The following is a 17,551-nucleotide window of genomic DNA, read 5'->3' as shown; positions in this document are numbered from 1 at the left end:
AATCAAACATCCAATAAATAGAGTCCATCCTGTGATCTCAGTGATGACTGCCTTCTGTGTTCATAAACTGTTGTATAAGAACAACATCCCTAATATAGTAAAGGATGGTAAGTTGACACTGGAACCGGTGTTGCCTTCCTCCTGTGAATTTATCCTCCTTATAAAGGTCAAGTTCATATACAAATGTCTCTTCCTTGTTGCATAGCAACGGTGTTTCAGTATCTTTGCTAAGAAACAAGTTTAAACAGCTAACAAGATTAAGTAATTACTCTTAATTTGAAATGTATTTACACTGCATATCACCGATTCACGATTCTACTCTCAATGACGTACCAGGGTAATAAACTAGTAAACTAGTCATTATATAAGTTCTCTATCATTTTAATAGAGAGTTAAGAGCGGTCCTTAAAATACTCTTTAGAAAAGGTGAAGAGGATAGGGTTATCTCTTGCATCACTCGTTTATCTTCTTTGTTCAATTTAAGATACGATAAGATACCTGTCCCTTGTTCAGTCATATACAAACGCACGGCGGTCAGCTCAACCAGTCCAGCCTCACCCTACGTGCTTTCCACACCTCAACCTTCTGCGGTGTAGTAGTGCCTTGTCCCTTCCTCCAGAGCCGCGCTGCCCTAATGTCCGCCTTACTCAAATGTTGGGTGGCACAGGATAACCAAGTCAAGTTATCTAGCCTTCCATGCCCCAGTGAGATGATTTTACCAGAAAGTGACCGACCAGCAATGTACTGTACTGTGTTTCTATCTTTCAGGAGCTTCTCTCTACCCCAATTAATTCTTCCCTCGCCAGTGTATCCCTTTACAGAAGGTATCAATCTTATACCGGACTTTATGGGTCCCACTAAATTCTGTGGCCGACACCTGGACCCCATACCAGCCTCACCCTTCATTGCTTGTTTGGTAAATGGGGATTCGTGTGAGCCAGTGATACACGCGTGTAAACATTTGGACACTTGATATTTATTTATAGACTGAAAACAGTAGTGTGAACGTTACTGTTGTTATACGTGAACGAGTATGGTGTTACGTGCAAGTGAACCTTTTGCTGTGACAACCACACTCAGGTGATGTTTGTGTCGATCGTCTGGTGATGTACAGTACTTCCACTTGTCTTTCTCTCTCTCGGTGTTAAATAGTGTTGTCACTCCATAAACCTGAACACACTTTTTTTCTTTATTCTTCCATGACCTAAATTATATATACTTAACTGTATATTGCTATTATACGTCGCTGGCACAAGTCAATGAATATCTCTGACCGCTTCAACAAGTCCCAAACCACTACGGGGACCCTCTATCAGTAGCAGGGTCCTCTCCCAGCCTCAGGTCAGCATCCACAACATTCCATCTCACTTTTGACCCTCCCCACATATCATCCATAAACTGTCATCATTTCGTCATTTGCTCGCAATATATATCCTGCCTATCTCAGTCTAACCTAACCTTATTAAGTTGAGACCACCGACTGCTGGTTCAATAAACGAGATATCATTTTTCCGCATACTATCTCCTTATCTCTCCCTCACGCACGCACGCACGCACACACACACACACACACACACACACACACACACACACACACACACACACACACACACACACACACACACACGCACACACACACACACACACATTGGCGAGTTGGCTAGGTGAAAAATTTACTTTGCTGACAAAAATACCAAAGTTAGTCCCGAGAAAAATGTCTGTACAGTCACTCAAAAAACTATCTATACAAAATTGTGATGATAGAATATAACACAACGGACGGAGGCTTTTGACAACCCTACCAAATCAACAGGAGTCGCAGTGTTCATTGTGAAATTCATCGATCACCCCGAGTACAGATTTTTTTTTTTTTGCGTGACTGTACATAGAGACACCAACCAGGAATCTATAATGACTTACTAAATTAAAATTAGCTTCGTGATGTGGCCGCGACGTGATGGACAAGTGAACTACTGAGATGTTGCGTGTACCAGATGAGTTTATAGATTAAAACAATCACATGAGCCAGAACAGTTGATAACGAGGATATCACAATGACGTCATCACTTACAAATTATCTTTAAATACAAAATCGATGAAATTTTTAAAATAATATATTTTTTGGGGGGTTGTAGTTTGCATTTCTAGTCGTTCATGAATTTAATGAGGACATTATTTACGTGTTGAATGGTGTTATGGCATCAGACCTCATAATCCCCACCAACGACCATTAATTAATCTGATTGTGAAGGGCTTATAAGTGCACTATAAGTTGTTCATTATAAGTGTTTATGGACAGTGAATTAGGTAGTAGTTTAACTGCTTCGTACACGCTCATGTTATGACGTCACATTCTATAATCATCACTCTTTCATATTTTAACTTGTAACCTGATAACTGTTTAAGTAACGAGAAATATACATAAGAAGAAACATTACTTCTTTTCTCTAAACAAACGATCTATTTTGTTACATAAAATTCTCGTCAACATCAGCTATTAAACGACATTTAAGTTTCATCAAAAACATCAATAATCATTATACGTGTTTGTGTAAATGTGCTCTCACTAGTTCAGATTTTTAAAGGCACAAATTCAGGATTGTAATACATGTTTAATATTACACATTTTATGGTTAACTATTCTATTTCTGGCGGTCGAATGCAGTACCGTCCATGCTGCCTCCTTGTGTACCGAAGGCTTAGTGTGCTGTGTCCACACTGTCCCGAGCGGGCATTCTCTCTCACGTTCAAGAGAAGACATAATACATCAGAACGTCTGTGTAATTTGTGTCATAAGTTTCGAGATATTAAGAGTCTGAAAAAAAAATATTGTTGCGTGGTTCAATTAAGTGGTACAGTACCTGAGAAGGCCTAGAGTTGAGATTATAATTGTTTCCACTTGAGTTTGGGATCTTTTCGATTTGCATCGTAGTTCTCAATAGATTTATGTGTCTTTAGAGAAATGGTAAAAAGTACTGAAAAAAAATCTCTTTGTGGGTTTTGTAAATAAAATGAATGGCAAATTTCAGTGATTTACAATGGTTGTGTGAAGATTTACAGTCTCAGGAAGAGTTGCTACACTCTTTACAATCCTACAAAATTATTCAAGAAAAAAATATGTCCAGAACACACTAAATAAATATAAAATTTGTGCAGTACCTGATCGACTTGTACGGCGATGTGAAAAAAGTTCCTGTTATGAATAAATTTTAATTCAATAAGGAACTTAACCTAACCTAACCTATTCAAACGAACATCTTATATGTAATTTTCAACATTTCATATTATTATTATTATTTTAATCAGCGCGTGAAACTACTGCACCAGTCATGTGTTTTTATGATCAAAATGAACAGAATTTGTAATGGGAACTTAAAAAAATTTCCTTGTCCAATATGCGTTATACTTGCCAGAAACTATATACAGCCATATACTGTGCTGATAAAGTTGAGAATAAAAATGTGGTGGGAGAGCGACAGCCTGGCTCACACTTCCCAGTAACTCACACGATAATAAATTTCGTTCTAAAATGGTTTAGTAATGCCACTAATTTGTTTACGCTCTTTATGTTTTATTTCTGAAAACAAAATCTAACATTGAAGTAATTATATGATTCTGTCTGTAGTCGCTTAAGAAGATTTATTTATTTAATGGTGAAGAGGATAAAAGTTACAATTAAGTAAAAGTAATAATGATGAATAAACGTAAAACCCAAGCTGACATACGTATATAATGACGTATATATAGTTTAAAGATTAACTTAAAAACTCTATCCTCTGCAAAATGAGACTTGTGCCCCGAGAACAATTAAGGATAGTTACCATTCCATCCTCGACTCAGGAGAGATGCCGCTTCCTCAGCCTGAGACACTCAACCAGCAAGAGTTTTTTGGTCAAGGGGACCAGGCAGTCATTGTATACTTGTTGGGGCTACCAAGCCATCAAGTGACTATGGATCACCCTAATATGGCCAATACTGACCTATAACTGATATAATCTCCTGGAGCTATGTTGGGCCAACACTACGTGGGCCCGATACCCAAATGCTTAGGCAAACGTGGAGAGCTGGGTGAACACAGAGTGCTCGGAGGAACCACCGACCCCTGGAACAGGAGGCGAGCGCTGTATTCACCCCACACTCTTATCCCCTAATAGTACTCCTTGAAAGAGCAACTTCGTTGCTGGGTGTTGGCACTATTCCCAGAAGGGGTCGGGGAGCCACGGTGACCCTAACTTAACCTAACCTAGTCAGTAGCCAAACGATCCTTTGATAATTAAATATTTTACCCAAATATCATTCTTAGATAAAAGGGACCACCAAGGAGACAAACAGAACAGAGCGTAGATCACCAGGGACACTGTGGTGTCCAGGGACCCGCCAACATAGCTTGCCGGGTCCTTACTCCTTCCTCGACGGTGAGAAAACACAACCAAAACAAGTGAACATCGCTATGTCCAGTATTACCAACAGGTTCCCGTAACACAATCATTATTTTACCCTAAATATTATATTAGAAATTCATCATCCAATATAATAATACATAGAACAATACAATAATACATAGAACAATGCAATAATATATATAACAATACAATGATACATATAACAAGTCCTAAGATGCATACAGAGAACAAGTCATGAAACACTACAGTAATACATAGAACACATGAAACGTATACATGCAGCAAGTCAGGAAACATACCTTACTGTAACCTTAATACATATGAGAATCTGTTCAGTGTTGTTGCGATGAATGGTAGTACAGTATATTATCCCCCAGTTACAACAGACGAAATTACAGAAAAAATCACTATCTGCTCAAAACGAAATTAATGTCGATAATAAAAGATCGCTATTGAAATTTTCTCTATAATTCGTAATAACTTGATGTGTGTACAGTAGTGGGTAACTTATTTTTCACGTTGTCACCAATTTACTCAATACCTAGCATACCTTTTAAGTGGACTGATCACGGTAGAAGTTGTATCAGATTAAGTATATCAGTTGTGATATCAGCAACATGTAATGCCACATTGTATACATGTTTTCATTTTATGTTTAATTAATTAACTTAACCTAACCATTTACCAAGAGAGGTGTGTTTACATAGTCCACCAGGTAGGGAGCGTTGGGGCCCGGCTACTGTACAAGTTATTGCTGTCGGTTTTTTTTGTGTGTTCTTGAGAAATGTTGACACGTTTGTTTTTTTTATTTACCAGTGTAACTTTACTTGTTTATCACTACTTACTAACTGTTGTTCCCAAATTTCCCCTTTTTAAAATATCAATTAATTTACGTGTTGGTCTTTTTTGTTCATCCCTTATGTTCATGAAACACAACAGTGTGTGTTGTGTATCACGTGAAACATAGGAAGCACAGAGAGAGAGAGAGAGACAGTGCATTCGATAACTGTTGATAGTACGTAAGAGAGAGAGCGGAGTTTGCCCCAAGTTAGTATGCAGCTGACTCCCGAGGTGTTAGTTGTGTTCGCCGACTCAGCCTTCACATCTTTACGCCCTTGTGACCTTATAAATAATAATAAATTAAACGTACAAATATATATTAAGTAAACAAGAAACAAGGAAAAATACATACGATCATATTTCAAGAAGTGAGAGCTGAAAGATATTACAATACTGAAAAAGTTCGAGAGATCTCAAAGAACTACTCAGTAACGAGATTTACAAGTGGTATGTGGTGGTGTAGTAAAAGGTGGAGTGTGGTCCACGTGTAGCTGGCGCATCACACCGCCGGGGAAGCAACCAGAGGCTTCCTCCAACCGGCAACATGTCACCCACCCTTCAACATCCGGAGGCTTCATTCGAACACACAAGCCTCATGCAGCAGACGGAGAACAAGGTGGCAAATGACTTCAGGCATTTAGGTAACGTGGATATCTTCCACCACCGCCCCAGCCTCGAGGACACCACAGAGTCCTCCATCTGTGGCTCCTACAAGTATCACACGTGAGTGGTGGTTGTGGGGGGCGCAGCACAGTCCCTGGCTAAGTGTAGCGTCTAGTCCAGAATGCTTGGCTTAATTAAAAGTTATTACTCGTTTTTCTCCATTTATTTATCTATCTGTTTGTGTTAACTCAGGATATACGAGTAGATGATGCTTGGTATACTGTGAGTGTGTCTTGAGTCTTTCCTCTTAACTGTAGTCTCCTCTTCCTATAACCTCTCATCTCTTTTTCCTTCCTCTTCCCTGTCACCTCTCATGTTTCTCTCTTCCATCTCCCTCACCTCTTCCTCTCTCATCCCTCTTCCTCACTTACATCATTCTCTCTTCGTCCTCTCCCTCAACAACTCACCTCTTCCATTTATTCCTACTCGCCTCAGCAAAGTGTGGCGAAGTGGGAGATTCTTTTATGTAACACGGCGCCTTGGTGACTTCCCTCTCTTTCCCATTCCTCCCCGCCAAGTGAAACACATCACCTTATCTCCCCTTTCATCCCCCCGTGTTCTCCCTCGCGTGTATGGCCTCAGTCTCCCTCCCCATGTTCTCCCTCGCGTGTATGGCCTCAGTCTCCCTCCCTCCCTGTTTTCTCCCTCGCGTGTGTTGCCTTATAGTTTCCCTCCCTCCCTGTGTTCTCCCTCGCGTGTGTTGCCTTATAGTTCCCTCCTCGTCTTCTCCCCGCCACTTGCCTCCGTCCCTGGTGGTGGATCTCACGGTCAAGTCAGCTGCTCCCGCCTCCGTATCAATAGAAAAATAATCCCAGCTTCTCGAAAACCTCCATGAATTTAATCTTTTTCCTCGTAGCAGAGAATAAGAGAGAGAGCAGCTAGTTACAGTGTAATTTCGACTCCACTTTGTCAACAGTCTTTGTATCGTTGTTCATGTGCGTTATTTACTTGTGTTCCCAAAATAGCCTTTTTAACGAAAACAAAATTCATAGTCAAACTTACAAGAATCTGGGGCCCAAGTCGATAATCATACTGGCTGAGCCGAACCAGATGGGTCACCTTACGAAATCTTGGTGATAACACGGGGTAAAAATGGAAGTTATTGGAATGGCAACTCTTGTCAGGCTTTATTTGTTTTATTAATCCGGGCCTTGTCTGTGTACCGAAGATGGTTGTAGTGCGTCGTGATGGTCTAATGTCCACGCTTTTTACATAACATAACAACACAAAAGAAGAGTATTATAGTTGACTTAAATCTCAATGGACATGTCAAGGGCGTTGACACTGTCCCTTTGTGTTAGTCATCCACCGTTGCTGGCATAAGGAGTCCTCGTGTCTCCCTGTGTGTCTTCTAAGCGGGGTTTAGAGTGCAAAACATCGTCGATATGTTATTTACATGTTCAAGAGCTGTTGGATCTACCGCGACGCAAGCTTCCAAGGGTGGGTGGTGAGGGTGGGTGGTGGTGGGGGTGAGGGTGGGGGTGGGGTGGGTGGTGGGGGGTGAGGGTGGGGTGGGTGGTGGGGGGTGAGGGTGGGTGGTGAGGGGTGAGGGTGGGTGGGTGTGGGTGAGGGTGGGTGGGTGGTGGGGTGGGGTGGGTGGTGGGGTGGGGTGGGTGGTGGGGATGGGGTGGGTGGTGGGGTGGGGTGGGTGTGGTGGGGGTGTGGGGGTGGGGTGGTGGGGTGGGGTGGGTGGTGGGGTGGGTGTGGGGTGGGGTGGGTGGTGGGGGTGGGGGTGTGGGGTGGGGTTGGTGGGGTGGGGGTGGGTGGTGGTGAGGTGGGGTGGGTGGTGGGGTGGGGTGGGGTGAGAGGGGTGGTGAGGGTGAGGGTGGGGTGGGTGGTGGGGTGCAGTGGGTGGTGGGGGTGAGGTGGGTGGTGAGGGGTGAGGTGGGGTGGGTGGTGAGGGTGAGGAGTGGGGGTGGTGCATGACAGCAGATAGCTCATAACGTCTTACCTTGAGCCAGGCAGTGTGTCAAGGTAACGAGTGCCTCCACCGTTATCAAGTTGGCCTCATTATGCAGGAAGGCGGCGCCAGGGCTCGCGTAGCTGGTAGTTCTCTCTGGATTAAACTTCATCAATGGTCGACCATCATAACGTTCATTGTTTTAATTGTAGGTTTAATTAAAACATTCTTTCTGAAACCAAAATTAATGTTATGGTAAAGTAAGCAGTTTTATTATTATTCATTCTTGAGTGCGTGTTGGTGTTTAATATGACATGTTTCCCTGATAATTTTTTTAGTAGACTTGTGGCAGTGCAGAGACGTTCACAATTCCGGCAACTGACATGTATTAAAAATATAAGGATTTTGTGGTGACTACCTTACTACCTTAACTAAATTGTTTTTGCGTACATCTAACCTGGCGTTTATCTTGCTTCTATCTCGGGGACTCCTATTCCTCCAGTTTGAATGTGGACCAAGCTGGCCCCAGAAGACAGCATAACCACCACAGCGTGGTTGATCTTATTGAAGTGTGACAAGTTCCCTCGTGAAGACCTTCGGCTTTTCAGTAATGTTTTTGTGCTTTAAAAACAACTTATATCTACTAGGTATATCAGATCTATGAAGTCTCAAGAAACAGTAATAATAAAAGTATATCTTCATATGTCCATTAGGTTGATAACTTACAAATGAGAAGAGAATATGCATGTCGTTTCCCGCCAGGTCAATACAAAGATGATTTTTAAGCCTTAACACCAAACTGTTTGTTGTCACGTGTACCAGAACTAGCGGCTATGTTTCAGTGTGCACAGTTCTCACACTCTTCTTTCAAATGTGTTCTCGTTTAGTGTTCTTATTACTGCAGCAAAGTTATCCTCAGCAGGCCTTTGTCCTGTTAACAATGTCTTCAAGGTACTCCACATATGTATAAGTGCCCCATCACCCCCGTGCTGCGCCAACACGAGCACCACTCACCCTTTATCACGTGAACTCTCTGACCTTAGTTGTAAACGGTACATACTTTAAGTTACTGCAAGTATACTATAATAAATCAATTTGCAATTTTTTTTAATATCAACATAAATATCCGTGAAACCGTCTTTAACAGTAATGTATCGCGAATATTATGGGGGATTCACTTTACAGTCACTTGTGTGTTTGTTTTATACCCCAGTGAGCGTCTTGGCCTGCACGGTGATGTAGGTGAAGGTGTTCGTTCGTCTCCTCACCCGTCTAGTGCAGTAGTTTATTCAGAGAAATATACGTATGCTTGTTCCCGGACTGGCTAACGGTACATATCCCCCCTCACCATTCCTCACCACCACCCACCACCACTATCCTTCACCACCATACACCATCATCACCAACCATCGCCATCACCATCCATCACCATCATCCACCATCCTTCACCATCTTCCACCATCACCATCCTTCACCAACCATCACCTCAATTTCATCACTGTCCTCCACCATCACCATCCTCCACCATCACCATCCTCCACCATCATCACCACCATCACCGTCCTCCACCATCACCATCCTCCACCATCACTCATCCTCCACCATCACTCATCCTCCACCATCACCATCCACCAACCATCATCATGACCATCACTCACCATCACCATCCTCCACCGTCATCCTCCACCTTGTCACTATCTCCACCATCACCACGCATCACCGTGTTATCCCCTGGCCTCATAACTCAGATAATGGGATGATGGTCTGAGATAAAGATGAGAGGTGGCGAGGCGAGTGGCGAGTGGTGGTGATGAGTCTGGCATCCACGATGCTGATGCTGGTCATGACGTGTGTTCAGTTGATGTGTTCATAGACGTGTGTTCAGTTGATGTGTTCATAGACGTGTGTTCAGTGGCGGGAAGATACGGGTCCGACAAACAACTATCATGCCAATTAACGATAATGGTTATCATTAATTAATCTCCAGTCGTCTGCACCCTCTCTCTCTCTCTCTCTCTCTCTCTCTCTCTCTCTCTCTCTCTCTCTCTCTCTCTCTCTCTCTCTCTCTCTCTGTAGTATACATCCGTCAGTATTCTCTTCGGGTTATGGGTTATGTGTGTGTGTTAGTCCGGAGAGATGCTATTATCAATTAACACTAATAATAATAATTGTAAACGAAAACACATCGTGATAAAACTGAATAATTATAAACTGGTGAATAATATTTATTTATTTATTAAGATTGCATTTCTTATTGGTATTATAATAATCTACTCGACACCAACAGGTATAAAATTCTTCTTCATATTGTTACCGGCTGAAAGTTACTAAACAAAACTAATTTGAGGTTTCAGTTGTTCTTGTCAGTGCTGTTAGGAGGACAATGTTGTATACTCATATATGTGTTTGTGTCTTCTTCTGTGTATGGAAACTCTAGAGGAATATAATTTTTGAGATATTTTCTAGAGAAATGTAATAATCATCTTATTCTCCCTGGGATAAACTTACTTGCTCGGAATCTGTCATATTTTGTACAACAGGAGGAAAATTAATTTAAAATCGTCTCAGAAATGAATATGCAGAATCTATAATTGTATCATAATAACTACAAAAAACTGGTATGGGTGGCCCTAGGGCCACCTAGGCGCGAATTTGTTTAAGGTGTAGAAGCTGTCGCCAACACCACAACCACACCATGATTTAACGAGTTGCATGACCAGTGTCAAGAAATAGCCCTAGAAGACCGGACAACTCGCTAACTGCACTGGCTAACCATTACCCCGGAACACGATCCGCAAATCGATTAACATCCAGATTCCCAATTACTGCTGGGTAGACAGAGGTAAATGACGTAAAGAAACTTGCCCATAGTTTCACCCCCCGTCTCCCTCCCCCTCTCCTACCCCCTCCCCTCCTCTCCCATCCCCCCTAAAACAACAAAAAACACTTTGATTACTCACAGGAATGCACGAACCACCGCAGATAGGGTCTTGTTGAGAGTGGTGGCGCGATTATCTGGCCAAAGGCTCACGTGACCAGAAAGACTGCCTCTCACACACCTCGTGGACGAAGCTAAACAATTATTAATGGTGTCTCAGATAACATGGGGATCCCTTGAGAATAAAACAACGTGTAGAGTCGACATTAATCTTTGAAAATTAATGTGTGTTTTAGAATACCCCTACCAAGTTAGTGCAGCTTAATTCCTGTGTAATGTGTTTGAAACGTCATATTTTCCATCATACACTAAAGTTGTTTATAGAATCAAGGATCGAACACACTTACGAGAACAACATAGGGGTGTAGCGGATGTTGAGATGTCCCTTCTACACCATTAGATTGTTTGAAGAACTCCCTCAAGAGCCATTTTGTTTTATTCTTGTCCATTCTTATCAGTAACGTGAGGAACTACCCCAAACGAACACTGGTACACCTGATGAGTATCTCGGCGGCGGCGCACATCAAGTTCGGTAAATTTTAAGATTGTTTATGTAACAGAACCCCTGATATAAAGGAAAGAAGTAAAGTGTTTCCTCAAATGGGTGAGGGTATATTGTTCCACACCACACCACCATATTGTATAAACGTCTGGGACTGAGTGGAGCACATGTGGGGGCAGTAGGTCTGGGACTCATGAGTTATACCTCTGGTTTGTCTACAACTCGAAACCGTTAATCTCAATAATGTGATTAACTGATTTATAAGCAAATAGAGCTCAGCAGTAAACATTAATATCCTTATAACTTAATGTCCTCAAACCGGTAACCTTATTTATGGCAAAAGAGGAACTTTGAAGGCTAAGTAATTGGACCTGTATAAATTGTATGATACTTACAAGGTACGTAACGGGAATTCGAACAAAGTTGAAGAAAGTTTGCTTCAAGTTACTTAAAAGTAGGCATGTAAAATGAAATGAAGGATAGCAACTTGAACTAAGTTTGTCATGAAAATCCTCAGTATTACAGCAGTCTAACTACAAAGAGAATGAAGCTTCTGAAATTATATATATATATATATATATATATATATATATATATATATATATATATATATATATATATATATATATATATATATATCATGATGTGATAATGGTTTGTGATTATAGCACACTCTTATTGTTGAGGAAGATGTGTGGTGCGGTCTGAATCCTTCCGGGTGGGCAGGGTTGAGAGGGACAAGTGGGCTTTACCTCGAGTTGTTCTGATCCTCGGGTGCGAAACATTGCTTGGAAAATGCTTGAACAAACAGATTCAAGATTTCCGTGACGAGAGTCTTTGTGACTGTGTTCTGGGCGTTGGGATGAGGTTGTGTGTTAACAGGTCTGGGGTGCACTTATGTGAGTGTGTTTATCTTTCGGTTAGGTATTGTTTGTTTACGTGTATTTGTCAAAGTTTTTTTTTTTAACTCCGATAGCACTTTAATCAAGGACAAGTTGGTCTTGTTTGTAATATATTAATGGATTATGGACGTGTGGATGCATTGTAAAGTTGGATTTCATAGGTTCGCATCTTCGGTATTGATGCTTTACAAAATGCAATTTTGCTAACTTTTAAAGTAGAATAATCCGTATTTGGAGTTGAACACATTTTATATTTCGAGATATGCTCGAATATTTCGAGAAAAAGAAGCAAGGATAAATGAAATGACGTCGCAATAACGCTAACCAACCCTCGTAACGTCCTTCTAGAGTGAGGTGCTTCCTTGAGATATGCTAGAGACTGCCAGTTGATTGAAATTGACCAAAGGAGGGCCACCAGATTGGTGCCTGCACTACGGCACCGCAGTAATTCAGAGAGATTAGAGCTCCTGCAACTGCCTAGCTTATACTATAAGGGGATGAGGGTGACCTAATTGAAGTTTATAAACATCTCAAGAGTGTACATACCTGGAGGTGGCGGATGCCCGCCCCACTAGAGGTCACAGCTCTAGGTTGAAGAAGCCGCGAGTCCAGAAAATTGTCAGGACAAATTTTTGGGGGGTAAGAATTGTAAACTCTTGGAACAATCTGCCACAGAGTGTTGTAACGGCATCGAGTGTGAGCTCTTTCAAGACCAGACTCGACCAATACTGGAGCAGGTAAGATACATTCAGGAGCCAGTGCATGCCCAGTACGTGCCAACAGTATGTAACAAAGACGTGACCGACCGCCCAAGCAGCTAACAAGCCGATCAGTGGCGAAGAGGTTAAAAGTAAAAAGTATGACAAGAAAGGTCGTGTTCATTTTTAATTCCATCTCACCCAGTGGTAAGAGTAAAATCTAGTCTGACTGTACAGCACATGATCATTTGATCAGTTATCTGTCCCCGTGGGTGTATATGGTTAAGAAGCAGGGTATACTGTACAGTTTTCTAAGTTGAAGTTTGATATACGGTTATGGAAATAATATTTTATATACATAACTGAAGTGAAAGCTGCCGCACAGGCGTAGGTGGTTACAGGTTGTACAACACCTTGATAGATAGATTTCTAACCGCTGTTTGTGTCTTTGTTAAACTAATCCACAACTTTGCGATGACATCATAGACATCAAATTTCATCCTTACCTCGTTGTTACCCTGAAGTTCTGCCATTTCGAGATCTCTATTAAAGGACACAAGTATGAGACTGAAGTTGTCAAACGTGTCATTTGGTCAAGCCTGGGGTAAATTTCTTTCAAGTACCTGATGTAAATTCACTGACCTATTTCAATTGACCCAACCCGGGTTTCCCACGCCCTAACATGAGACATCAACTTCTATTCTCTTGTTCTCCCTTGACGCCCGGCCTAAGAAAAATTACTTGTGACCATTGCAATGCCACAGGCAGCCCCTGGATCTCCTGCGCTCTCTACGATCCGACTCGGTATTTTTATTTTTATTTTATTTTTTAGATTTGCCTCGTACGGGGAATAGTTTATTGGGCTCCCACTTGCATTTTGTGCAAGGCGAAGCACCAAAGCATTTACAGAATTCATACTTGTTTTCTTTGACTCATGCGATTAAGAACGGTGGAGTTAGTATGTAGATATCGCCTTTGTTCCGATGTTTGACTGGGGATACCGGATAAGTTTTCATTTTATACCCAGCCAAATCTCCACATGGATATCTGGACCAGCTGCTTGCCAACGTCTCACACACAACCTACCGATGCCTTTCCACGGCAAAACTTTCAAAATTGTAGAACACCCAACATCACTGACTCCCATCACAAGCAGGCCCAGAACACAGTCTATAACGTCAAACCGAAGGGACTGGCATTGATCACATGCAACTAGACTGCATCTTTGTTGAGTGAGACACCTGTGTGCCTCTATGGTCCCAGATTGGGTGGGCCACTGGACAGACACGAATGGGTGGAGCAACGTTTCCTTACATGGAGGCGAACCCCTGCAGTCCAGGCATGGAGGCAGCTGTGAACCCTTTTGTTCCAGGGATAGAGGGTACAGCAAACAGTTTTGATCCAGGCATAATGGCAGAATGAAATCCTTTTGGTTCAGTCATGGAGGCATAATTGAACTCTTTTGGTCCAGTCTTGGAGACAGAGGTGAACCCCTATGGTCCAGCCAGACATGGAGACAGAGGTGAACTTTGTGGTCTGTTTCCTTATGTTGTTGATGCCCTTGGTGGCTCGTTACTGATACACCGAGTGACGCGTGTTATCGTACCGTCCCGAGAGCAGCAACAACTGATGTGGGTGGTGTGAACAGCTGGTGTGGATTAAGCAATAGATGGTGTGGCTATGGTGAGAGGCGGTATAGCACGAATGACAAATGGTGATGGTGGGACGACAGGTGGTGATTGTAGAAAGCCGAATGATATAACATTGAACTAGTGGTCTCCAGGTTCCGGGTTCAGATCTCGACCCAGGAGATAGTATTGGCTCCTAAAGTATTTGTTTTAATATTTTTTTTTTACTTTGATTCCATAATATGTTTACTACTGCGAGTTTCCTTCTGTCGAATGTAAACAAACACAGCGCTCCCATACTGCACAAAACCTGACGAGCCCCTGTAAACGCACTAGTGAAGGGGACTGTACGTTCTTGTGTTTTTCTACATGACCAAAAAATAGTTAATATAATAGGGAAGATATGTATTGTTTTAGTCTTATATCAAGTGGTAACATTTAGGTTGAGTCGCCTCTTTGGTAATTATAAACCAAAGTTTGATTTTCACTTATTGGAATGAGTTTAAAGATCAAGTTCACTCCATATGTTTTCTGTTGTTATTGTTGGTACTTCTATAAAAGCTTGAAAAACTATTTTTAGAACTAAGTGCTGTATAGTTTTGTCATAAAAGGTTCAGCAATAACCGGTCGACCTTTAGGTGCAGAGCGTGACGTCAGCAGTAGTGTAAACTCTTGATGATTTATGTTGATAATGGAAGTATTTAAAACCTAGAGAGTGTCGCTTCATAATAGTTACAGGTCAGAGACAGCTGTACAGTACTTCTGTAAAGGGAGTGAACAATACCTAATACTTTGAAAATAAGAAGGTAAAATATGGAAATGGTACTAACCTAACCTAACCGACTTAACCTTTATTTGTCTACATTCTTCTCAACACAAAGTAACAATTAATGAGCTGTAGAAACTTCCAACTCACTGTGTCTTCTCTTCTACCAGAAACTTATTTTCATACTGCATCCATCTCTCTCTCTCTCTCTCTCTCTCTCTCTCTCTCTCTCTCTCTCTCTCTCTCTCTCTCTACACGTTACACTGACAATGTTCTTCGATACAGGGAGTTTGTGGACGTCGAGAGCGGGGAGGTGGAGGTGGGTGAGGAAGTGCTAGCCAACGGTCGTAGCAGCATCGGTTCAGGACTCTTCGACTGTTCTCCCAGGAGCTCCGCGGAGTCCCACAACGACCGCTTCGAGATCATGGCGCGCAACTCCCTACCCGGCCTGCAGCAGCGGCGTCAGTCCACAGCCTCCGCCTTCATTCACGAGCCCATTACCGCTACCACCGACGACCGCAACTGGTCATGGCGCTACCTCAGGGTCAGTACACTTCACGCTGCTTTAAGGTCAGCATACTCTCCCTTAACACTGCCTCTGGGTCAGTATACTTTACCCTAATGCAGTCTTAGGGTCAGTATACTCTACCATGATACAGTCTTAGGGTCAGTATACTCTACCATGATACAGTCTTAGGGTCAGTATACTCTACCATGATACAGTCTTAGGGTCAGTATACCATGATACAGTAGGGTCAGTATACTCTACCATGATAGTCTTAGGGTCAGTATAGGGTCAGTATACAGTCTTAGGGTCAGTATACTCTACCATGATACAGTCTTAGGGTCAGATATACTTAGGGTCTATACCATGATACAGTCGGTATAGGTAGGGTCAGTATACTCTACCATGATACAGTCTTAGGGTCAGTATGATACAGTCTTAGGGTCAGTATACTCTACCATGATACAGTCTTAGGGTCAGTATACTCTACCATGATACCGTCTTAGGGTCAGTATACTCTACCATGATACAGTCTTAGGGTCAGTATGATACAGTCTTAGGGTCAGTATACTCTACCATGATACAGTCTTAGGGTCAGTATAATGTACTTGCCCGATAACTCCCGTACTTAGCGTTTTCCTTGGCTCCCAGTTTTCAGGTGAAAAAATTGACCAAGAAGGGCGGTATAGCTGTTTTCTCCCGAGAAACGCGGAAATTTTGCCCAGTGTAATCGCCCAAACGGGAGTATTCGGGCAAATTTTGACTGCATTTCGTCCCAAATATGGTTTTACAATATTTATAATTGAAAGGCATTGATTTTATTAAAACAAATTACTAGGAAACAATTTTAAGTGATTTTTAATGTAAATATATTATCGTTAGAATATTTCTTATAAAAGCAAATAGAAATTACAGATAAAATTTCATTTTACCTTTGTTTATTATCCACTGAGTGTGGCCAGCATGGATTCTCAAGCCTTACGAATAATTTGGACAAGGGACTCTGAAACTTCCTTTGTTGATAAAACAAAGGAATGTGTTGTGGGATTTCAGACATCCATTGTATCCCAAGAAAGCTTAAAACGACGCAAAGCTTTTAGACGACCCACCATCCTTTTTATTGTTCTATACTGAGTGACGGCAATATATGAACGGTGCTACAACTGGGCGTCTGATTAAGGAAGTCGGGTTTTTGACTGAGAACTGAAAAACGATAACTGAGAACGGCGGAAAATGTTCCCAGTATAATAACCCCTTAACACAGTGACCCTGACTTCTTCATTTCCTTCCACAGGAGAGATTCCGCATCAAGGATTTGGAGGACCTGTTCGAGCAATATCAGCTGCGCCTCCACCACGCCATGCTTATCGTCTACCTCTTCCTCCAGATCTTCCTGTCCCTCCTCTTCATCATTATCCTTGTCAGCACCACGGTTAGTCTCCATATAATGTCGTTAAATTTATTCCTTTTATTCTGACGGATATATTTCTCTTATACTAATTCTTCAAGCGTTACCTCTCTCGCCTGGCCATTATAAGTATTACAGTTTCTTAGTTCATGTGATCTTATTAAACAAACTAAAGTACGCGGTTAAAAATTATCATCTGTGTTCTCTCTACCAATTAAATATTTTTGACTGATTACGTCTTTTGTACATACTCTTTGGTTGTGTTTCATTTATTTTATTCTATTTTTATCTCCGAGTAGTGTAATGCTGCTTGTGGATTATGTATGATACTGTTTCTCCTCTGGACGGGTGATGTGGTTGATTCTGTAACTCCGTCATCCATCACTACAGTATGTCTT

General features: G+C 41.8%; 1 protein-coding gene across 1 annotated transcript in view; it reads left to right on the top strand.

The window, feature by feature from the left end:
* Positions 1 to 537: 537 nt before the first annotated feature.
* LOC121880075 (adenylate cyclase type 1-like) overlaps positions 538 to 17,551 on the top strand; it is a 49,080-nt gene continuing 32,066 nt past the window's right edge. The window contains exons 1-4 of the mRNA XM_042387084.1: positions 538 to 595; positions 5,343 to 5,966; positions 15,526 to 15,784; positions 17,040 to 17,177. Of these exons, the coding sequence (XP_042243018.1) occupies positions 5,788 to 5,966; positions 15,526 to 15,784; positions 17,040 to 17,177 (576 nt within the window). The 5' untranslated portion in view covers positions 538 to 595; positions 5,343 to 5,787. The remainder of the gene's footprint in view (positions 596 to 5,342; positions 5,967 to 15,525; positions 15,785 to 17,039; positions 17,178 to 17,551) is intronic.

The sequence above is a fragment of the Homarus americanus genome, unplaced genomic scaffold (assembly GCF_018991925.1).
Source record: "Homarus americanus isolate GMGI-L3 unplaced genomic scaffold, GMGI_Hamer_2.0 scaffold30108, whole genome shotgun sequence".
NCBI lineage: Eukaryota > Metazoa > Arthropoda > Malacostraca > Decapoda > Nephropidae > Homarus > Homarus americanus.
Note: the sequence above shows the minus strand (reverse complement) of the source record. Positions and strands in the feature narration are given on the sequence as shown.